The following is a 25,034-nucleotide window of genomic DNA, read 5'->3' on the forward strand; positions in this document are numbered from 1 at the left end:
TGGCCCATGCAGGGGTCGAACCTGCGACCTTGGCGTTATTAGCACCACGCTCTAACCAACTGAGCTAATGGGCCACTGTTAATAAGATATGCATATGTAAATTAATTATACAAGATATTCTCCGCACTAAAATCAGGATAAAGTTGGATGATGAATAACCAAAATAAAATCTGCTATCATTTTAGCCATTGAAGAGAGAGAAAACAGAAAATGGAAAATATCACAGCAAGTGAAATTGCAGGTTTAGGGGTTGGTGCTTTCCTCCTTTGTGCCACTATTGCTGCCCCTAAAGTTGATGCCTTTATCTCCTCTTCCCAAAGAAGGTACACTTTCTAATTTACCATACGATATGTATTTTACTTTTTTTCTGTTCGTCTGGAATTAATAGTCACGCTGATAGTGTAATTTGAACTGCTCGATATAGGATGTATTAATATTTTAATTTGCAGTTCGTTGAAGATGTGCAAGAGATGTGGGGATGTAAAGCTGATAGCTTGCAAAAAATGTAGAGGGTCCGGATTAGTTAAACCGGGTGGATTGTTTGGATTGAGTAATCCAATGGATGATTTAGTTTCGGGTCGATTCGAATCGAACGTGAGTTCAATACCTTGTGTTAATTGTGGAGCTAAGGGTCATTTTCCTTGCCCTCAATGTTACCAAGCTTCTACTGAAGCACAATTAGATTAATAATTGATATCAATGTAAATTATGGATCGGAGTATAATAGTTTATGATAATACAAAAGTTTGTACCTTGTTTTGAGTTAAAACTTAGAAGATTTTCTATGATTCATGTATTTTGTATGTTGGTTTATTTCTGTGTATGATTTTTTTGATTAATTGTTAATCCTAAAGAATAAGAGATTAGTACGAAGTACTCCGTAAATGTTTTGGTGCCATAAATAAGTATGTTACTCTTATTTGAATCAACTATTAATTTTATCAAACAAAATTTAAACTCTTATTCAAATTTTGTAAATCAACTGTAGTAGATATTTTAGCTTCTAAGCACATTGTAAATCAATTGCAAATTGCTTTTGAGGTTCTGACCTTAGTAGTTACTAATTAGTCTACGTTTTTGTATAGTTATTGCAAAATATTTTGAAGGACAATTTTCGAGTTTTTAACTTGGGCTATTGTTTCTAAGTTCGTGGACAAACAAAATATTATGAGAAAATCTAATCTAATATATATATATAAAGGGGAGTTTTTCTCCGAGTTTTTAGAGAGCCACGTAGGATCTAATTTTTTTAGCGCGCCATGTAGGATTATAAACCTTAGTAATAGCCAATTAAATAAGAGATTATTAATTTCTTTTAGAATTAAATAATTCAAATGCCACGTAAGCAAAATTGGCGAATGAGATTTTTAAGTTTAAAATAATTAAATATTAAATATTATCGTTTAATATTAGAATTTTTATATAAATATATAACAAATTTTAGCTAATAAATAAAAAAAATAAAATTAAAAAAATAATCAAACAAACGTGCATCGCACGGATTTCATCTAGTGTAAAGTATAAAATTGTGCGAAGTAAATGACTAAAGGTTTCTGCTAGTAAATAATTGGGCCGATTGTGGCCCTATCTAAATTGACCGATCAGCCCCATACCCTTTGGGCTGTTTTTTAGTCCAATTAAGAAATTTCATGTTTATGATCTAATCTTTTTACTGTTGTGGTATGCTCTATGAAAATAGTATTCTGTAATCCGTATACCCTATTACCCTCTAATCCTCTATTGTCTATTCTATTGTTAAAGTTCGAAACAATATGAAATGAGTATGGACAATTCAAACAATGAGGAGGAGAGTTTGGTCTACAAACAAGGTTATGAGCTTTCATACTAAAACTAATTGACAAAAGTAGGCGTACGTAACTTCTCTACCCTATAAAGTGGAACCATCTCTCATCTGTCTCTAATGTGGGACAATCAATGAACTCCACTAATATTGTTGTTTATACTCCATATTTACCTATTCTCAATCGAACTCCACCACTTTAAAAGCGTGTGCAAAGGCGAATAAGAAAGGTTGTACACTTCAACATAGCATTAATTCTTGGTTTGGAGGTGACTATGGTAAGTAGTAGGTCAAAGTTTGATAGCCATATTAGGCATTTGCTTGTGGAAGCACGTCACAGTGTATGGCTTTTTTTTGGTATCAAAGAAACATTTTCCCGACCATTTGGGTTAGCTGGAATCTAAAATTATAACAATTCTAAACACGTTGAAACCAAAATGTCCATAAAATAAAATTTTCTATTATGCTTTGCATTCCTAAAACATACAAGTAAGTCACGTAGATTTTTGGACCTTTTTGGACACAGTTTATTTGAAAAATGACATAATGTACCTCATCTAGAAAATTAGTCATATTCGATCATACAATCACACACAAAGTATGTTTAATAAAACGGAGATCTTTTTTCATATTGGGTTTAAGCTAACGTGTCTTTTAAATTGGATTAAGCTTTGTGAGAATTTCAATTTAATTACCTCTATATTCCAAATATCCTTGTTATATGCAAAAGTATATTCTCTATTTCTCCATAATAGTTATGATGATTTGACCAAAACTCCTCATTTGGAAGCCAAAATCATTCACATTATTAAAAATCAAGAACTTCAGAAAATTAACAAAATAGGATATTTTTTGATATTATTACATGCCATATCTATGACCATAATGCCATGATTTATTTTTGTTAACTAAGCTAATTAATTCTCTTTTGGGTTAATATTTAAGTAACTATAATTTCCATAAAGTGTTTCTATACAAATAGTTCCCAAAATTAAAATTATATGATGCATAATAACTTTGAAATTATTGTACTAAAAACAAGGGGTAAGAAAACGTTAGTACAGTTTTTTAACACATTATTCAATTATTAAGAACATTTATCAATAATTCAATTTACATTGTTAATATAATTTCTTACAAAAAAAAAAAAAAAAGCATCAAGTTGAGGGAAGAAATTAAAAAGAAAATAAAGATTATATTTTTATTTTTTTTGGTGTTCCACCCGATTCTGGGTGGTTAGGTTCCATACCACTCCCAATTGTTGTTGCGGGGGATCGAACACAGGTCTTCCTTATCAAGTGCATTCACAATCACCCAAAATAAAGATTATATTGGGTGAAGAAGATGAAGTTTTCCTATAACATAGCTAAGCACTGGCTAAAGGAGCATCATGGTAGAGCAATAATAGTGATAGAAGCCTGCATTGTGGTTCTTATATATCTTTGCGCCTGTTGCCTGTGTTGCTCCATTCATTGGGAGAAGAAAAGGAGGATTAAGAGGAATGAAAAAATACTCAGTGCTGATTGGCAACGGTATTTACGTACTCGACCGCGATTGATTGATGAAGAGGAACCACAACAACCACCGCCGCCGCCGCCACCTGCGGTTAATAATAATAGTGTTTAGGTTACTATTTTGTTATAAAGACAACGTCGCTTATGATGTAAGTACTCAATAATATTTCAAATCTACAAATAATAATGTCTAAGAAGAACGAGAAAAATAAATTAATAATAATAAAAAAATTATTATTAGTTTTTTGGTTTCAAGATATAGATTTCGAAAATTATTCCATCAAATTGATTGTCAACCTCGACTATGAGTTTTTGCATTCCTTCGTTATACTCCGTAAATAAATTGTCACGTTTATGTGTTACCCAATTCAAATGTATTGTGTTTGCTTTTAAATTGTTTTTCACATGACATTTTTGTAAATAAACCAACAACTTTATTCAATCACCATTAATTGTGGAGCTCACAATAATGAAAAAGTTATTGATTTATTTATGAAAATGTCTACCCTAACTACGGGCCTGTTCTCATTGACTGAACTGAACTGAAATGAAATGAATATTTTATAAGAGAAGGAGATTAGGAGCTGAACTGAACTGAATTGAGCTGAACAGAACTGAACTCAGCTGAACTGAATTTCAACGTAAGAGAACAGGCCCTACTACCCCCCCGTCCCAAATTACTCGCAACGTTTTGACTCTTTGTACTATTCACACATCTCACTTTGACCATCTTTTTTAGCTATTACATGAAAGTCAATGTAATCATATTGTTGGGTTTATTTTAATGTATAGTTTCTTAATATGAAACTTTTAAAGACATAATAAATATATAATAAAAGATATCGACGGTCAAACATGTGCATTGGCAAGCGTGTCCAGTCAAAATGTTACAAGTAAATTGGGACAGAGGGAGTAAACAATTAGATTATTACTTGTATTAAACATAGCAATGCTACATTTTCTACATTAGAAAGTCTTGAAAAATTGTGATTATACTTCTATTATTGCTTGCTTAATATAACCCTAAAATTTCAAAGCATAAACATCAATCAATCACTACCTTATAAGTACTCTAAGGGCTTGTTCACATTTACTGAACTAAGCTGAACTGAACTGAACTGAACTGATTGGAACTGAACTGAACTGATCTGATTGGAACTGAACTGATCTGATTGTAGCTGAATTGAACTGAGCTGAAATGAATATTTTATGAGAGAGGGAAATTAAGAGCGGAACTGAACTGAACTGAACTGAGGGCCTGTTCTCATTGACTGAATTCAGCTGAATTAAACTGAACTCAGCCGAACTGAACTGAATTGAACTGAATATTTTGTAAGAGAAGAAAATTAGGAGCTGAACTGAACTGAACTGAACTGAAATGAGCCGAACTGAACTCAGCTGAACTAAACTGAATTTCAGCGTAAGAGAACAGGCCCTGAACTGATTGGAGCTGAACTGAACTGAACTGAACTGATTGGAGCTAAACTGAACTGAACTGAACTGATTGGAGCTGAGCTGAACTAAACTGAAATTAAGTAAATATGAACAGGCCCTAATTGTTGTAAAACCAAAAATTTCTACTCGTATAATATGAATAAATACCCAATTTTTGTAAAAAAAAGAACAAGTACCCAATTAATAGTTTTAAATTTATACTTCGTATCAAATAAAACAAATCTTAAAATAACATTTTTTTTTTCCTAATTGCATCTCCAATAATATCAAAAGAACAAGACTTTTTTTTTTTTTTTTCCTATTTGCATCTCCAATAATATCAAATAAAACAAATTTTAAAATAACATTTTTTTTTTTATTATTATCGATTTCATGAAATTTTGTGCAAATATTGCCCAAGTTACTACAGTTCACTACTAGAGTTTTAGGGGTATTTTTTTCTACTGATTTTACAGGACAAATGTCAAGCAAGCAAGCCAAACAGAGCACAAAATAAAGGGGTAAAAAACCAGAAATCCAACGGCCGAAATTACTGTTCAGACACCGCCGTCACTCATTAACATGTCACGGCACTTCAATCACCTGAATTACTGTTCCAAATAACTTCCAATTAGCCACTCATAGATTGCCGCGTACGTGATATTTGCGGCTTGTTTGGACAAAGGTAAAAACAATCAATATCCAAATTAAATTGAAACAAATAAAATAATTTATTTTTTTGTTTGAATAGTAAAAATACTTTATTTTATTAACTGATCTGAAAGTAAAAAAAAAAACCCTCGGAAATTAGCACTGTTCATTGATTTTACAGCCAAAAATAACAGAGATGGAGGTGACAAATTGTACACTACGTAAAAGGTTGTTCTAAGTTTGTTAGGGGGTTAGCACAATCATTTACCTAAGAGATCTTTGTCTGTAACTATAAACTGTAGTATGTGTCTTGATTCTTGCAACATTTATGAGATTTTTTGAGTGATTGACAATCGATTGGAGATAGTACTTCTCAATGCCAAAACATGTAATTGATGTAAATTTCACTTCGGAAATTAAATTTCATTTAATACGTACGATTAGATTATTATTTTGATTGATACACAGAGTACGGGACGTAACAAGTTATTGTTAGCATAATGAGGGATTAGGATTAGTATGGTATACAAGGTCAGCAATTAACCCTAGTACATACTGTATTAGTGTAGCCTTGGTTAAACAATTTGTTTGGTATCATTGTGGTTTTTTGTTTTTTGTTTTTTTTTGGTTTTTTGTTTTTCAAAATCATACGTATTATGATATATGTCTTATTATGAATCAAAAATTGGTCAAAATTATTAAAATCATAATAATTTTGAAATAATTTTGAAAACTGATAACAAAAAAGTGGAAATACCTTTTTTTTCTTGATTCTTGTTTATTTTTAGTTGTTTGTTTTCGAAAAATCAAAAACAAAAAATGATTTCAAACAAGGCCTTATGTAATGGATTTATTTGTATAAGAATGACAACTTTTAAGTATGATCTACAAATATACACTACTTTGATTCATGTTGTACTACATATACTCACTAAATTAATTATCTTGCCATTGCATCAAATTAAATGACCTTGATGGACATGGTGGGTAGAGCTAGCACTTTATGACTTAATTAGATGTCACAAGTTCAAGTCTAATTATCTACTTGTGCTTGGGAGTGGCGTGGGATTCCTTTACCTGATCCCTAATCTTAAGCGTTAATCTTTACTCGTATAACCTAGACTCTCACGTTTGAATGCTTGATCAATGCATGTCATTTAAATATTAGCATATATAAATGGGTATAAATGAGCATAATTATTCTGGTATAACCGTTCTAAACAACACATGTAAGTGTCTCATTATTGATTATTGTTGAGAGAGTACAACACTTAATGATGCTAGATTGCTAAGGGGATATTCCTCTTATTGTCAACTGATTTAGGATAGAACCTCATTTAGCCTTGTAAAGTGGACTCTCTCTTAATGACGAGTCTGACCAGACTAATATATATAAACAATTAATTGTTTACAAGTACGGCTACTCCATAGTTTACAATATTGTTACAAACGGTCTTTTAAAAGAGCCGAGATCCATTTAATTAAATGATAAAAAAAAAATTGAAATAATAATACAAAGTCCTTGAAGAAAAACAATACGAAGCACGTTTCTATCAACATTCAATTTCCCTAAAGAAAAAAGACTATCAACAGTTCAACATTCAACAGTACGTTTTATTTGGACACGTTTCTAGCGACATAATTTAGACAATCCATAACGCATGTACGTATGCATTTAGTGGAGGGACTTAAGAAAGAAGCTTTTCATAATTATGCACTAATTTGAGCCAAACAGTTTAGTTTTATTAAGTAAAGTTTTTTTTCTATTTATATTTTGACAAAACTTATGGCAAATTATGGTTCTCCATTTTAATTATTAAAACTAGCTATGGATGTATACGTATATATGGCGGTAAGGTCTAAAACTTAATTGATTAATAATGCATGTTTTGCGCGGCCTTTTGATGCATATTTCATTCACCATGTTTACGGGAAGTAAATCAAGCAGTGGATTTAAATTACTTGAATTGGTAACTCGATTGCAGTCATTGCTTCTCGAAGGTGCATCAAATTCTAGTATGAAAATATGTTTATAGTTGGCCCCACTTGGAAGAGAGAATTCTAATTATGCGAGTTAACGTATTGCTTTTATTAACTTTCATTAGTAAATTCGGGTGGATCACTAATTTCTCTAACCTAATTAAGTTACAAGTATGTATTATACGCGCATTGAAAAAGTCACGAAATATCCAAATTGAGTTTAAAGGTTTTTATCTACTATAAAGTACTATACCACTTATCAACAACCATAATTAGTAATAATATAGCTACTAGCTAATTAAAACCAAATTAAGATATTATACAGAGGGCATAATTTCAAGTCAACATCATTAAGTATGAATGCTTCTTTTCGTTTCATATTCCATAACCTACTCCATCACGCAATGAAAATTAAAGTTAAAGCAGCTTAAAAATATAAAAAAACCATATTTCATGAAATAACCTTTACATAAAGCGATAATTGTTACACATTTATATGGATACTTAGCTTAGGTTAATTTACCTTTTGTTTTCTTGGTGAGAATAATTGAAATCGAAGTGAGTAGCTCACATGTAACGCTTTTATTGTAAGTACTATGATGGACTTTTATAAGTATATGTACATGAAAAAAGTGGCAAGGAAAATGCAAGTGGGCATACCATTTTGAGGTTTTAATTTTCTAACAGTGTCACATGGTGAGAGTGAAATAAAAGGATGCTGCATGAAAATGATGGCTATCCATTCAGGATATGACACGTGGACAACCATTTTAAGTTTTGTGACGACGTTAAGAATTTTCTTTATTATTTATTTTGAAGGAGCGTTAAGATTTTTTAACAACGACGGTAGATAGATGTAGTACAGAATTTGTAAGGGATTTTAAATTTTAAATGGGGGATAAATAAGTATAATAAATTTTAGAACTAAAAAAAAAAAAAATATATATAGCACCAGTATTATCATCACATTGTCAAAAGCGCGTGAGTTCACGCTATTGTCTTAAACAATTTTTACCAGTAAGACTACAATATGAAGTATTGAACCCTAACATTAATTATCAATGTTACATGGTTGTTGTCACGTCACTTTAGAGAGTGTTAAAGCTTGGATTTAATTGACTTGAATGAACTTCCATACACAAAAGCCAGCAACCCTAACAACTTCATCATAACACTTGTACGATCCATAAGATCTAGTGCATTTAGTAAACTAATTGCAGCGATCCGTTCAATTCACTGATTTAATTAATTTATTTATTTTTTGTAATATGCTCGAAAAAGTACATCACTATTTTACTCCGTATTTTATTTGATAATAAATCTTGAGAACCTATATAATTATTTTCGCTTGACTTGTGTATGTGTAATAACCTTTTCGGGTAAGTGTTTGAAACCATAAAAGTTGCCAATGTTTTTGGTTGCAAATTTGAAAATGTCTTGCAATCAATTCCGAGAGTAAATTAATTAGCAAATTGTACATTAGAAGATTTGAAATATAAATAAAAAAAATTAGTACGGCAAAATAAAGACTCACTTGAACAACATATATAACATGAAATTGTCTTGATTTTACCTTTTAGGAAATTTTATAGAACTTCATGCATCCGGCCTCTCTTAATTTCACGATGGTTCTTCGATCTTTAACTATCACTTAATAGTTTTGATTATTGGAGCTAAAACAGTCCTAACATAAATTTTCTTTCAAACTACTTATAAATTATTTCTCAGATCAATATAGTCTTTCCCTTAGTTCGTTAAAGATCTCTCAAAAAATAACTGATACGAGTACTTTATACAAAGTAGGTATTATATATTCAGGATGTATGATTGTGTGAGCTTTAGATAATGAATGCAATATTTTTTGGGGCCGGATGAGAAAATTTTCAGTAGAGTCGATTTACAAAGCTTGACTACATGACCTGAATGACTCGGCTTTCAGACCCTAATCCAAAATTATAATTTCCTCCAACGTGATCCAAATCTCATACTCACCTAGCTAGTTCATGATCACCTCTAATGATGATTTTTTAATTTGATCATGAAAGTTAATTATGATTACTTTCATAAATTAAAACCTTAATTAGATAGCTTAATTGAAGTTAATTAAGGAATTAACCTTCACGCTCTAAAGAATGCAATGAGAATAAACAAAAGTAGAAGAAAACATAAAAATGGAAAAAAGCATCAAATTACATAATATGGGAAAAAAATTAATAAAACAAGTAATAAAAAAAATAAAAATAAAAAGAGAAAAAACAGGAGTTAATATATGAAGTGATGAAAGCACATATACCAACCCTAACCCTCTCTTGTTAGACCTCATTCTGGCAAAAACACATCTTCACCTTTGCAATTTTCTCTCTCTCTTTCTTCCTATTTTCCTCTCTCCTCTTTTTTATTTCTTCATTTTTCAATGTTTCTTATTAATATTTATAGCTTTGTTTAGGGTTTCAAAAACTTCTTTCTTACTATAAATTTTTATTATTTCACAAATTTGGTGTAGTTTTGTCTAAGAGAAGAAGGGAAATTTTTAGCAAAAATATTATAGACAAGAAGAGGTAGGTTTGTTAGATTTAACCAAATTACATTAGAAAATACAAAGTTTAAGGAAAAAAATATAATAATAAAAAAATATATTTATAAAAGAGGTAAAAAAAGTAAAGATTAAAAATAATGGGAAGAGGAAGAGTTGAGCTAAAGAGGATAGAGAACAAAATAAACAGGCAGGTGACATTTGCAAAGAGAAGAAATGGTTTGTTGAAGAAAGCTTATGAACTTTCTGTGCTTTGTGATGCTGAAGTTGCTCTTATCATCTTCTCCAACCGTGGCAAACTCTATGAATTCTGCAGTGGACCCAGGTGATCATCACAATACCACCTTTTCGGGTTTTAAAATTTTTTTTATTTTATGATAACGATTACGATTTAGTCAATAGCTAAACGTCGCCCTGAATTTAACAACCCGGACTCCGGGTTGGTCTTAAAGTTTTGAGATCTGGGTTGTTTCCATCTTATGTTTTACTTACCTAAAATGGAAATAAAACTTTGAGCCTTACTTGTTGTTTTCATTAGATCTGGTCAGATTTTTTTAATAAAAAATTTCATAGGTTTAGTTTGTATGATTTTGTAAGCTTATTTTTTTTCTAAAGTAGTAATTTTCCTTTTTACAAAATTGTTTAAATTAAAGATCTAGAGTAAAAATTCATAGGTAAAGATGTAATTGTACTAATACTTTAGATCTTTGGATTGCAGCTTTGTTTTATTTGATATGATGTTTTGCTACTTTAGATGATCAGTTTAATACCTGTGCATTTCTTTATCCATTGGATGTTTAATTGTTGTGTTTTTTCTCCTAGTTCTGAAAAATCATCATGAATTCTCATGATTTTGTTGAATTATAGCAAGATCAGCTTTGTTTTTAGCTATGTTTGAGTCTTAAAAAATTACACCTAAAAAAAAAAAAAAAGTTTTAAGCTTGATTAACTTAAGAAGTTATGTTATATGGTAGCTTTGATTTATAAAGTGCAACAATTTATTTCTCTTATTTTCAATCAAACCCATTTACAAATTAAAAACCTAAAATTTATTTTCTCACTTTTTGTTAGAATTTTGAGTATAAATTTATGAATTTCTCCCTAGATCTGAAACCCTTTTATACAAAGTATGTAATTTAACATTTTCATTTCCCTCAATTTTTTTAGTACTCAATAAATTCAGCTAACATTTTGCTCTAAAAATAGTATACATATGTAAGATTGGGGGTGATAAAAAGTAGGAGTACATGATTGTGTGAATATCATCTAGGCCAAGAATACTGAAAACCCTAAAATTTTGACCCTAATTGGTTTATATCTTAATTATGATACCCTTGTTATTATTTTAACTTTTTTTTTTCTTACAAAAAGAATCTTCTTATGGAGTAATAATAATTTCTAATACTGGTTTATCTGCCTAAAATTAAAGGGAAATTTTTTTGAAGGGCGTGAGTTGGTAGGAGAAAGCAAAAGATTTGTGAATTTCATATGCTTTTGCATAATTTATGATCTAATGGCTGGTAATTAGTGAAGCTGTTTTCCTTAGATTTTGTTTTATGGCTTTTTGAAATTATTTATTGCTCAAAACTTTCTCTATGGTATACTCGATTACTCATATAGTCATATATGCTTGCTAAGTTGTTTTTCATTAAAGGTGTTTAGGACCTTATTTGGGGGGGGAAAAAAATCAGCATTATTCCTTTTTTTTTATTTTTAAATTTTTCAAATTTTTTAAAAAAATTAATGTGCTTTTAAAAATAGCTGAATTGGTTATGTTATTTAATATTTATGTCCTGATGATTCTTATTTTCAAATTTTGTAAAAAAATTAATGTTCTTTTAGAAGTAGTGTCATAAGAATCAAGCAATTATAATTATCGGTGGAGGACTGGAGGGACATAAGCCACATAATTTTGCATTAATATCCACTCTTTAGTTTAAAGTAATTAATACAACCAACATTGTTTTTGCATCACAAACAATGGTTTAGATGCACTTTGTATAAGCATGCCCCTGCACAGTTGCACTGCTTCCTAATGGAAAGAGGGTTTCATATTAGCCTAATGACAAAGATATAGTTTATTAGGGCAATATTGTAGGTCTGTGGTATGCAAATTCACCTATAAAAATACAAATGGTTTGTTGTAGTCATTGATTTGCACTCGATCGACTTCTTTGTCTACTTTACACTCTTCACTAACAACTTGAGAAATCATGGTTTGGCCATTGTTGTGTCCTTCAGACCTTCACCATAAGATAGAGAATGCCTAGCTTTAACGCGAGGTTGTCACTATATTCCATTCTAAGATTTCTAACTAAGCATTGATAGGAAAGGAATTGAACCCTTTTTAGCCAATCCCCCATGGAATTAAAATTTTGACTACATCATGCACCCTCTATACATAGCTTATTCCGATCCATCAGATTGCTTTTAAAAAAACTCGGCTTTCGTGCTTTTAGCTACTAAGATCTTTGTTACAGAGAGGATGTGAAGTGAGGAGTCAAGAGTCTCAAGAATTTGCAGTTCATGCAGGAACTTGTTTTCTGGCATTATTTAGATGGTGAAGGAATTTTTTTTAAAAACAAATAAAAAAGTAAAAAGTTCCGTTGCCGGGACTTGAACCCGGGTCTCTCGGGTGAGAGCCGAGTATCCTGACCAACTAGACTACAACGGATTATTGATTTATTATACTTGTTAATATTATATAACTAATGTTTTGCATTGCATGCAGCATGCTCAAAACACTTGAGAGGTATCAGAAGTGCAGCTATGGTGGGGTAGAAGTCAACAAGCCATCTAAAGAGCTTGAGGTAATAAATTTTCCCAAATTTTGTTCATTATTTGTATATCCATCCGCACATATTCTATCATACACCGGATGTACTTAAGGCACAACCTGCAGGCACGCGAGGTTGTGCAGGCATGTCACACACTACCTCAGGGCATGTACACCTGGGTATAAGGCAATAGCATGCAAATATATCTTTTGAACTTTTTGTTTGGAGTTTTATCGTAATTTGTTTTATTTTGCTTTGTTCTCAACAGAGCAGCTACAGGGAGTACTTGAAGCTGAAAGCTAGATATGAATCACTCCAAAGAACTCAAAGGTAAAATATTTGTACTATGTACGAGTATAATTTTTGTGAAGCCAATTAATTTGTTTAGTAATTTAGAATATTTTGAAGGTAATATATTGTTTTATGAACTTATGGTTGTATTATTCCATTATTTTATACATTCAGAAACTTACTTGGAGAGGACTTGGGGCCTCTGAATGTGAAGGAGCTTGATCAGCTTGAGAGGCAGCTCGAGACTTCTCTGAAGCAGATCAGATCAACAAAGGTACTAATCAAGCACTCGATCTCATCACAAAACACATGTTAACTGCTATTTATTTACATTTCCCTACATATAACTATATAAGAGAGTGCATTTTGTTGGAAAATTTACTTCAAATTGTTAGTGGTTAGTCAATTCCTAAGTAATTAATTTAGTGGTTAATATTAGGCATGAAAGGTAGTTGATCATAGGATCATATTCCTTATTTTTAGCGTAGTTTGTACTATATATATGTTGTTATGTACCGTATTTCAATGGATTGAATAAAAATTTATTTTATTTTTTCCACTCTCTCCTCTTTATTATATTTTCAACACATACATATATAGTCCTTGCTAAAAAAACTAGTAACGTGTACTACTTTAGGATGACCCTTCATTTTATTAATCCGATTCATGCTTTTGCATTAATATTGCATATGAGGTACGTAGTATTTCTGTATGAAGCATCTTGATGTCATTCCTACTCATTTTATTTACTTTGTGGTATAAGATTGAAATCACTATTTTCTTGCAAGTATTAACTGCAATAACCTTGTGTTCGTTGGCTTGGAATCATTGTAATATAGTAGGATAACTAACTTGTGTGTGAACTACTGCACGCTATCTATGCAGACTCAATCAATGGTGGATCAACTTACTGACCTTCAGCACAAGGTGTGTATATACACTAATACACAATATATAATACTTCGTATATAATTCATATTTTTTCATAATCTAGGACGTTTATATTATTATTAGTTCTATTACATATGCCAATTAAATTATGTACAGGAACATGCACTAATGGAAGCTAATAAATCTTTGAAAACTGAGGTAACAAAAACACCCATATGCATATATAATGTGGATATAGTGTACATATTATCCTGAGTCTATCTTGGATTTTAATTTTTTGGCAGCTTGATCGGATCATGATTAAGGATGCTCAGTACCGACATTCCTGGGATGGTACCGACCAGAACGTTCACTATGAACAGCAGCACGCTCAATCTCAGGGGCTGTTAAATTTCCAGCCCCTTGGTTGCAACCCTACCCTTCAAATAGGGTAAGCACGAAACTGAACTACTAGTTTTAAACCCGTGCAATGCACAACATGACACGACTACAATTTAATTATGTTTGGTTAATTGGATGGATGCAGGTATAACCCGGAAACTACTGAGCAGATGAGTGTTGCAACAACACATGCTCAAGTCCCTGGATTCTTACCAGGATGGATGCAAGGTGGATGCTTTAGTTAGGGCTAACTTTTTGCCCCATGAAAAAAGAAGCATTACTATTATATGTAACAACTACTTTTGATTTACCTTTATATCTTTTGTCTTTTTTCTGGGTGAAAATGTAAATTCCATCAGCAAGTTTGAGTAACTCCTAATAATTCTCATGAGAGCATTAGACTCTAATTAAGGAACTTTTAGACTTTATTTGTTTAACTTTTGAGTTATAATGTAATTTTGTTTTAAGGAGACTTTAAAGCAGGTGGAAGTATAAATTAAGGAGATGCTCAGAAATATTATTTCTAGTCTTCAGTCATGGCGGTGATATAAGTTTACTTGTTTACCATAAAATTATAGCCCCTCTTTATATATGTTGTGTTGTCTTTTCATGAAAGAGTTGTTTTTGAATTTAAATACAATTATTTTCAAAACAATTTTTTTGTGATTTTTATAATGTATTTGAAGATGTATACTAATGATAGAAAAATATATATGGAGTATTTGATTTAAATCAATCAATACTTATATACTAAAGTAATCACCAGGAATATTCTAGAATTACGCGTGTCACGTTTACATTAAAAAATTTCCCTCCAAAAACTTTTTATTTATTTTTAATTATTTTCCTTAGAAAATAAAAAGATAATTGATGAAATAAAATAAAATAAACAACCTTTTTCAAAAAAAAAAAATGAATATATAGCCTAAATAATAGAACATTAACAACAAATTTAATTAAAAAATAATATATTAAAAATATACACAATCTATAAACAAATACAAACTTATAATAATTTACAAATATAATCTTTTTCCAGTGAATATCCGAGCGTTGCTCGGGCAAAGAACTAGTTCAATAAATATCAAATGGGCCGGTGATAATTTGAGACTCATGAAGTGTATGTTCAAAATACTTTCATAATAATATTATAATTTATTTCATTAAAATGGAAGAAGTGGATAACTATCGATTACATAGTGGAAGGAGGGTAAGCCCTAGAAATCCATTCTAATGGAAAAGTGATTGGAGTGGAAGTCATGTCCTTATCACCTTATGGGAGATTGGGAGGACTTATAGGGCCAGTTCTGATTTATTGAACTGAAATGTATTGTTTATGAGAGAAGAAAATTTAAACTGAACTGAAATTAAGCTGAAGAGAACAGATCCTTAAATGGATTGTGCTTTATACTTAAGATAAGTAGGTTAGTTCAAAATGCATATGTGCTTGAAAACAATGCCCCGTATTATCAATTAATAATTACTTAATTAGTTGAATGTTGAATTATACTAGGTCTATTTTCTAATTTAAGAGACCTTAATGTTCAACTACTTTTAAAACGTTTATTACATCAAGTTGATAATTGCATTAGTAAACTATACGAAGTACTATATATATTGCATTTATTAATTTATTTGTATGAACATTATAACGTTACTTAATTTTAAGTCTCGTCTATATTAATAAACCTTTGTAATGTTCTCCGCACCGTGTAAAATGAATTTAAGCGGGCCAAAGTAAAGAATTGCCATTTGTGGACCTCGTGGCGATCGAGTGTCGACAGGTGGTGCGCAGTGAACAGTGGTGCGTTCTTATCGTTGTTTTCCTAGAAATGGGTAGTCCAATCAGGGTCTTAGAATTCGCTTTCACGCCCGAAAAAGGCCCATCACGTCAAGTACAGCCATCAATTTGGGCTAATTGCCCATCATTCAATGGCCAACACCTCACGTGCTTGTCCATCTTAAGTTAACAAGATTATGAAGCATCTATGTGGCTATGTGAATGCCATCACTCTCCAAGTGTTTTTTTTGTGGTGTCTTATTTATTTGGGAAATTTGTATTTGATCATTGTCTTTTCATCACTCCCACTTGCAAGAGTGAGGTATAATGAGTAGAGTGTGAATCAACAATATTTTTTTCTAAGAAAAAGAGTGACTAGCAATTTTAATAATCTGTACTCTGTAACAAGAATATCATATTAGATGGGTATTTACAGTTAGATTTGACAGATATGATATAAATTACTCATATTATATAGGGTTTGTTTTCTTTTATCTAAAATCACGGGTGATATTGTTGGTTGTAGGGTTTGTCTTCCATCTTATTTGGAAGGGTTTCCATCAATTCTTGCTTCTGCATCCTTTACAATGGCTATAAAACCTCGTGAAAGAACAAATAATGGTGAATAATTAGCTTTTCTTGTAACTCAATGGTCACTTCTCTCACCTTGAATGCTCAAATACTTAGAAATATCAATCTTATATATCATTGGACAAAGTAGAAGGAAGTTGGAGTATTCTACTTGTGTAAATTAAGTAGGTAACTCATTTCATGTGCGGTGAAGATTACCCAACATCCCTACACAACATCAACTCGACAAGGCACATAGTGAGGGGACAATAAATGGATTAACAAAACAATTCACCGAAAATAAATATTGTTTTAAAAGTTAGTAGTTCATCGGTTTTTTTGGTGTGTAAATGAAAACTAATTAAGTGTGACCTAATTTGGTAACAAGGAGTCACTAGCTAGAAATGCTCAAACACTAATAATTTGTTAATTTGCATTTGATAAAATTTATTCACTTCAGTGCACCCAAGATATAAAAACTTAGAATTGTATAGTTTAGTGCACCTATAAAAATATGGAATTAGCGTACGGATCAAACTTTAAAGTGATACATAGTTTTGGGTTAGGTGTTGGACTTATTGGCGTAGGCAGGGAACGTAGGTCCTAGCTTCGTACAGGATGTCTCCTTCTTCCCCTGCCTTCTTATGGAAACTTTACCATTTCCAACTCTTCGTGCATCCCTATACTTTCATTTCTATTCCCTTGTCATTTATGATTTTTTAAATTTTTATTTTAATATTAATATTTTTCAGCTCAATTTGGTTAACCTAATTTGATCATAGGACTGTTCTAACGGAATATGAGCGCATGGGCCTGATATACAGCCCACGTACTGTGTTTATAAGTCTCGTGCTCAAATAGAACATGCTTGAAACGGTCCAAGAAAATTCTGTGTTGTATATATTGACCAAGGTTGTGTCGGTGTTCCATACTATGAATAATCGTTGTGCCTATGTCATGACTTACTTATGGTGAGCATATGCCGGATTAGGCCAATTTGATACATGTCGAGTCTAAGTGATTCGCATTTCAAGTTGCTTGCCCGGCCCACACATTAATTAATCCATAACATGCCCTTAGTACTCCGTAGTACCAGCAAATGGAGTATAAACCTAGGTTCAGTGCACAATGGCAAACATATTTGCCTACCAAATTTCATCCTCAATTAAAAGAATTGTACTGTAATTGGATAAATGGAATTAGATGATTTTGGTCGTTGCGCAGCGTGTTTTAAGATAGTTTGCACCCCATTTACCAAGATTATAAAAATATTAAACCCTTCAAATAATTAAATTAATTAATTTTGTTGGTCCTCTTAATTCTTTCTTTTTATGATCCGAAATTTCCTTTGTTGCTTCAATGGTCCCCCATACTTAAAATGTCCAAGAATCCAAAGATAGTGTGATTAAAGAGATTTTTAAGAGAATAAATCTTGTATTTTATGAAAATTAATTAGTCCATTTGATGCAGGCTTTGTGGTATGGTCCCCTAATACCCTGCAAATTAATCTTAATTCTTAAAACATAGTTTTATTTCATTTCATGTTTATCTGTTAATTTATAAATTACCATTGGCTTAAGCTATAAATATGGGGACCACAATTACCTTTGAATTCAATTCAACCATATATTAGCCTTTTGTACCCAAAGTTTAGTACATTTAGATGTGTTACATTTTAATATAATCTAGTGTTAAAATAAAAACTTGGACCACCAAAGAACATATGCTTTGATATCCCTGAATTTAGCCATGAAATATGATCCAAGACTTTAACTAAGGGAATTTTTATGAATGGTTTTAGTTTGTAGTTAATCTTTTTTAGAACGATGCGTTATTCCAAAGCAAACCTTAGACTTAAACTGGCCGGCTCCTAATTCTCCATTCTATTTTGGTAATAGAAATACGTAATCTAAACGAATAATCGAATATAACCTACATCGAGTCTAACCTGAATGATCTTTTTGCTACCTTTGGGGATGATATTTATTGTATTTGCGCAACTTTTTAAAGTAGTTTATTCGACTGTTATGTAATAGTATAGGAAACAAAATAAGATTCATTGATTCTCAATGTATACTGAATTATATCTTTCTTTCTTTCTTTTTTTTCTTTTCTTTTTTACTTCCAACTGTCGTTAGTTAATTGAATTATGAGTTTGAAGTAAGAAATTCCGAGATAAAATGATGCTTTTTTTTAGAGTAGAATGGAATATGAAGGCATTTTACCTTAGACTAAGACTTAACAAATAATTCCAACTGAGTGATCACTATATATGAGGCAAACTGAACAAACTAAAGTTATAATAGAAGGATAACGAGTGGTCATAACAAAATAAAAGGGAAGAAGACTAACCCTGTTCATATTTACTGAACTGAACTGAACTGATTGGAGCTGAACTGAACTGAACTGAACTGATTGGAACTGAACTGAACTGAACTGAATTGAATTAAGCTGAAATGAATATTTTATGTGAGAGGGAAATTAAGAGCTGAACTGAACTTAACTGATTGGAGCTGAACTGAACTGAACTGAACTAAAATTAAGTAAATATGAACAAGCCCTAAGACTGATAATATTTTTGCTATTTGGTTTTGAGATTACCTCATAAATTTTCGATTTTATCTTACACATTGACATGTGCCAAGATTTCAAGAATAAATTGATGTTGTTTAGTAGAAGTATTTATTTATATAAATAATCTGGTTACTTCAACATATAGTTCAATTTTTCAAATGATGAGTTCAATTTATCTTATTTAATTTACCTTAAAAATCTAGTATAAATAAAAAAATAAATAATAAATAAAAAATAAAGTTGAGATAAAAACATATATGATCAAATATGATAAATTCAGGAAAAGCAAGGGATGCTCGATCTCAAGTTAATTTTACAATTGATTAGTATATTTAGACTATGTAAGGGCATGTTCTCTTCAGCTTAATTTCAGTTCAGTTCAGCTCCAATCAGTTCAGTTCAGTTCAGTTAAGCTCTTAATTTCCTTCTCTCATAAACAATTCATTTCAGCTCTATTCAGTTCAATTCAGTTCAGCTCCAATCAGTTCAGTTTAGCTCAACTCAGTTCAATAAATCATTTTGTATGTATTATGTTCACACTAGTAAGTTGAATTGAACAGGGCCTAACACAACTTCTTACATGTGATGACCAATTATCATGGGGTTACTTCGTTATTGTTATAGGGGTTATTCGGTTAGTGTTACAAGTGTTAGTGTTATAGGGATTACTCGGTTAGTGTTACAGGAGCTAATTCGTCAGTGATCTATGGGGTTTTTCGGTTAGTGTCATAGGAGTTACTTAGTCAGTATTACAGGGGCTACTCAGTCAGTATTACAGGGGTTACCTTATTCTTTTACAAGCGGATGCATTGTGTGGTCAGTTGTACACAAAAAGCGTTCATAAAATAAACATTTTTGTCGATCTAATTTTAAAAGACTAAAATCAAGAAAATGTAGGTGCTAGCTAGCGAATAACTATGGGTGTACTCTAAACTCGATCGCTCCGGTGTTTAATGAAAATTTTATTGAGAAAGAAAGATTGTGGCCAAGAAGGACACATTGCCAAGTTGCCAAAGCCAACGGCAACAAATTAAAGTATCTTAAGAATAAATTGTAGCAATTTGATGACAGAACGAGACTGCTTATAGCTAGGATAGAGAAACCAGTGCTTAGCTTGGAGAAGGTAATTAAGTCCAATGAAGAAAATTTTCAACTGAAGATTATGGCTTATAGGTCAAAATTTTGACCTAAATAAAAGTAATATAAAGATAATTGATAGTTAACAAACAAAAAAAAATCTACATACTCCATATGACAAATTGACAATTTATTCTCTGAATAGTTTTTAAGATAGTACAGTTTCAAATTAGCTTGATTTGGAATTGAAGGTGGAGGTAATTCGAAATTTTTAAGAGTTACTCCGTAATGATTAATTGATTAAGATTATGTGATTATGTACATAAATGGTAAGTAGAGCATTTATAGTAACGTTCAAGATCCTAGACCCAAAGGCCTACATATATGAATTGTGTGGAATGTGGATGGTTGTGAACTTGTGATGAAGTGGTTGCATAAGGCGGGGTTGTTACTTTGTTAGGGCTTGAGAGGGCTAAAGCGTGAGCTTTGGAGATGTAGTTGTCTAAGGAACATTTGTGCTAGGCTGTACACTTAGCTTGAAACGAGCGTGCACATACGGTGTTTAGACGTGGCTTTATATGATGGTTTTAATTAGACTCGAAAATACTATCCCGTTAATTGTTATCTGCAACTTTGGAATATTTTATATCTCTCAAATAATACCCCAAAGTTACAGATAACAATTAACGGAGGTAGTACATGAATTTCCTTCAATTCATTCATTAGGTCTACTTGTTTTTCCCTAGCTAGTTTAAAAATTCTAAGTAATTTCAAATAAAAGATTTGATATAATCCTAATAGAGAATTTGAATGTTTATGAGCTAAGCGACAAAATTGAAGGCTTAGATTGAAAGAATTTTAATGTCTTGTGTCATCGGCCCTGTTTGGGAGAAAGCTGAAAGCTGAAACTGATTGAGTTAGCTGATTTTGACTAGCTGATTTTAATAACTGATTTGACTAACTTATTGTATTAATTGATTTTATAAAAGTGTTTGGTAAATAGCTGATAGCTTAAAGTTGATTGAGTATGTGAAATGACCAATAAGATGATTGTGGGGTAGGTAGTTTAGATAGGATTTTAAATTAAATGAGGTTATAAGTGTCATTTCACAATAATTAATGAATAAGCTAATTGAAAAAGCTCCTAAAATGAGCTTTTTCAAAAAGAGCTTATTTAGTGGAATAAGCTCTTCCAATAAGCTTACTACCAAACACTTGTATTAGCTTGTTTGACTAGTCAATCAGCTAAAGTTAGTCAAATAAGCTAATATACCCCCAATAAGCTTACTACCAAACAGGGCCGATGTCATCTAATACAGTTAGCTTATCGTAATAGTGGAAATGTCATCATTTAAGGTTGTAATTTTCATTCTAAGGTGCTTAATTGTACTCAATTAGTCTCATTGGATAAGCTCCAATTGAAATGGACAGGTTGACTATTATTCGTATTACCATTTTCCTGTACTGTTAGTAGTTACTACTGTTATACTGTACCATTATCCTTCTTATAAAGAAAAAAATAAAATAAAAAAGGTTCGAAAAATTTAAAGCACATCACAATCCAAACATTAGGGCAAGAAAATCAAATCTGAATTTTGCTGTCTGAGTAGAAGGCCTTTAAAAAGAAGGGTTTGAAGCAATCTTCCTTTTTCATGTGTGTTCCACTATTGATAAGAATTTATGTTGGAAAGATGTGTAAAGATTGAAAGTCTAAACGTTGATGTATCATCCTCCCTTTAATCTAAAATATAAGTCATTAGAGCAAATTATTTTTAATCGAAATATTATTCTTTAAGTGATATGCAAGAGAAGTCTTACACTGCAAGATCTATTCGACGATAGTAGTTTTGACGAAAGAATTCATTATTAAATAAAATTGATAATTATTTGTTTAATTCATCATATTGTTTTGTAGATGTTGTATGGCAATTTATTTAATGAATTAATTTTACTTAAAAATAAGATTAAATATTATGTATAAGGTTAGGTAATTTGCATAAGGTGAAATTGCAATTCTCCAATTTAATTTGCAAATTTCATGTTAACCAAAATATAAGGGATCTAACCATTTTTTTAGAAAATCCGTACTACATAGAGTATGTCAAACAAGTGCAACCAAAAAAGCTCTAAGTTAATGTTAAATAGTTAATTTAAAATGATGTTATAAATTTGGCTGACATAAATAACAGGTAAAAAAGATGATGATGACTGTTATGTACGTGATATGCAATATTACAGTAGCATGTAGGAATACTAAATATGAAACACCCCAAAAAAAAAGTAAAAAAAATTAGAAAAAGAGCAGCGTCCAATTAGGAAGCGAAACGAAAACGGTCAGAAAGGAAGAAGAGGTACTATTATCTGTTGGAAAAGATTGAAGAATGAACAGCAATTTTCACGACCTTCTTAATTAGCTGTCAACATTAACACATTTTTGTACACTCCCATTCACTTCTTGACAACACATCCCAACTTAGCCACTCTCTTCTCTCGTTTTAAGATTAACCAATCCGTCTTCGGAATATTACACCATGTTAACTTTTACACTATCAATACATTATTATTCGATCTTTAGTTACTACTCGATCATATGGAGTACAAATAATTATGATTTTGATTTATGTTTTCACGATATTTCTTTTGTTCTAAAAATATTACATCATGTTGACTTTAACAATGTTTACATTATGCTCTCATTTGACTATCTAATGTTTTTTTTTTTAATTATTATTATTTTTATTTTAATAATAATCTATATGCTTTGTACTTTTAAAATAACTTTTTTTTTTAGAGTGAGCATGTAAACGATCAAAGTTGTGCAATGACAATTGTGGAAGTCAACATTATTTGTGGAGCAGAGGGAGTACCAACTTTTTCTCATTGAGAATTAAACAATTTGTTAAACCTGTATATATAGTTTAGCAACTTATACAATCAAGATGGACAAGATCAGATATGAGTATTAGCGTTTAATAATCTTTTATTCTTGTTAAGTGAATTTATAGTATGAAGAAATTTTTTGAATAAAATGTTCCAATAAAATAGCTTATCAACTTGATTTTTACTTTTATGAAATTATCTATATAAACCTTATTATTACTTCGTAAAATTTATTTAAATGTATAAATTTTTGGTTAAATTGAGATTGTTATGAATAAAATTAATTATACGATATATAAAAGTCAAACTATTACTTTGTACGTTTTACCAACCTAAAAGAAGAGAGAGTAATTTATTACTCTGTACTACATAAAAAGAAAGTGAAAGCGATAGTTAATTTATTTATTTATTTATTTTTAAAGTGATAGTTAATTTAAAGGGGAGGGAATCATAGAAAAATTGAGATCACTCATTAAATGGAGTGGAGTAGTTATTAAGCACAAGAGTAAAAGCTCCTCAACTAAGTTGTTAAATACCATACGTACAATGAGTTCATGATAATGCTTTACAATAATAACAACAACCTACCTTAATTCTCAATAGTGCGTTTTCACAAGAGATAAATACGTACGATTTTCAATAAATGACACCACAACATAATGATGTGTCAAGTTATAATTGGCCAATTTCCAATTTATTTTTAAAAGGCTAAATGTACTATACATGTATAATACATGTATTTATATAAAGAATACATCATTATAGTTTTTTTTTTTAAAAAAATAATCATTCCCAAAACTTAAATTATAATTAAAAATCTGAAAATCAAACTTAAAAAAAAAAAGAAAAAAAAAACTGCAATTTAAATACTCCGTTTTCATTGTTCTTCAATTGACAATGGTGTTCATCATGTTAATGGCCATTTTTTTAATGATATCTCTCCTGGGCAACTAGGTGCAGCGATTAGGTTGCAAATTCCGGCGACTATTCCGACGCACGTATATCTGGCGAAGGTTCAAGGCGGCGGCTCTAGGTTCCGACGAATTTTCAAGCGGTTTTAGGCGTATTTTGGGTGCGTTTTTGGTTCTCTTTTAGGGGTCTTTCTGGGTGGGTTTCTTGATTGGTTTTGGGGTGGGTTTCTGTTGCGGTTTTTAGGCTACAATATAGGCATTCCGGCATGGCAGTTCTTGGCTATTTGGCGATGGTTTTAGGATCGGTTTCGGTCAATTTCAGGAAGATTTTAGGCGACTTTCTCGGGAATGATATGGTCAGTCTTCAGGCAATGTTTCCGACTGTCATTCTTCTTCTCCGTCCGGCAGCAAATCCATGATTGATGAACGATGATGATGATGATGATGAACGATGAACGATGAACGATATGATGAACAATGATAAAAAATTTTGACGTAGATGTGAATTTAATTTTATGATTTCTAATTATAATTATAAATTCGAAAATTAATTTTAATTATAAAACTAGATTTTTCATAATTTATAATTATGTATTTCTAAAATAAATACATGTATGAAAAAAATACAATAATAAAATACAATTTTAATACATTTTGGACATTAAAAATAATTAAAAATGAAAATAAAAATACAAAATACAAACCAATCAGATTTTGCCACATCAGCAAGTTGTGGTGTCATTTTTAAAGAATGACATTGTAGAATTTTTAACGATTACATACATTTCTTCCAGGAGAACTGAATTATTGCAAAGTACTACGGAGTACCATTAAAGAATAAAGAGCTTCTACTGTAATAATTTTCACAAGGAGAAGTGTGAACACTAGTTTTGAGAATAAATACTAAATTTTAATCAAATAACTAAAGATAATAATTTTATTGAATTGATTAATTGATTACAAATAAGAAATACTCAAATTTAGATGGC

General features: G+C 31.0%; 2 protein-coding genes and 2 non-coding genes across 4 annotated transcripts; 2 read left to right on the plus strand and 2 right to left on the minus strand.

Annotated features, from left to right (window-relative positions):
- TRNAI-AAU (transfer RNA isoleucine (anticodon AAU)) lies at positions 1 to 74 on the minus strand. Its single transcript has one exon. It is a non-coding gene; the product is annotated as a tRNA-Ile (tRNA).
- A 136-nt stretch (positions 75 to 210) lies between these two features.
- LOC145593877 (uncharacterized) lies at positions 211 to 687 on the plus strand. The gene is made up of 2 exons (XM_081650239.1): positions 211 to 323; positions 450 to 687. Exons 1-2 carry the CDS (start codon positions 211 to 213, stop codon positions 685 to 687), a joined length of 351 nt encoding a protein of 116 aa, XP_081506365.1.
- A 9,366-nt stretch (positions 688 to 10,053) lies between these two features.
- On the plus strand, positions 10,054 to 14,498 carry LOC145594470 (agamous-like MADS-box protein MADS2). Its single transcript, XM_081650776.1, has 8 exons — positions 10,054 to 10,238; positions 12,645 to 12,723; positions 12,959 to 13,020; positions 13,156 to 13,255; positions 13,867 to 13,908; positions 14,029 to 14,070; positions 14,157 to 14,302; positions 14,399 to 14,498. The coding sequence occupies exons 1-8, from the start codon at positions 10,054 to 10,056 to the stop codon at positions 14,496 to 14,498; spliced, it is 756 nt and encodes a 251-aa protein (XP_081506902.1).
- TRNAE-CUC (transfer RNA glutamic acid (anticodon CUC)) lies at positions 12,515 to 12,587 on the minus strand. The gene has a single exon. It is a non-coding gene; the product is annotated as a tRNA-Glu (tRNA).
- Positions 14,499 to 25,034: the final 10,536 nt, after the last annotated feature.

The sequence above is a fragment of the Chenopodium album genome, chromosome 19 (genome assembly GCF_948465745.1).
Source record: "Chenopodium album chromosome 19, dcCheAlbu1.1, whole genome shotgun sequence".
NCBI classification, from domain to species: domain Eukaryota; kingdom Viridiplantae; phylum Streptophyta; class Magnoliopsida; order Caryophyllales; family Amaranthaceae; genus Chenopodium; species Chenopodium album.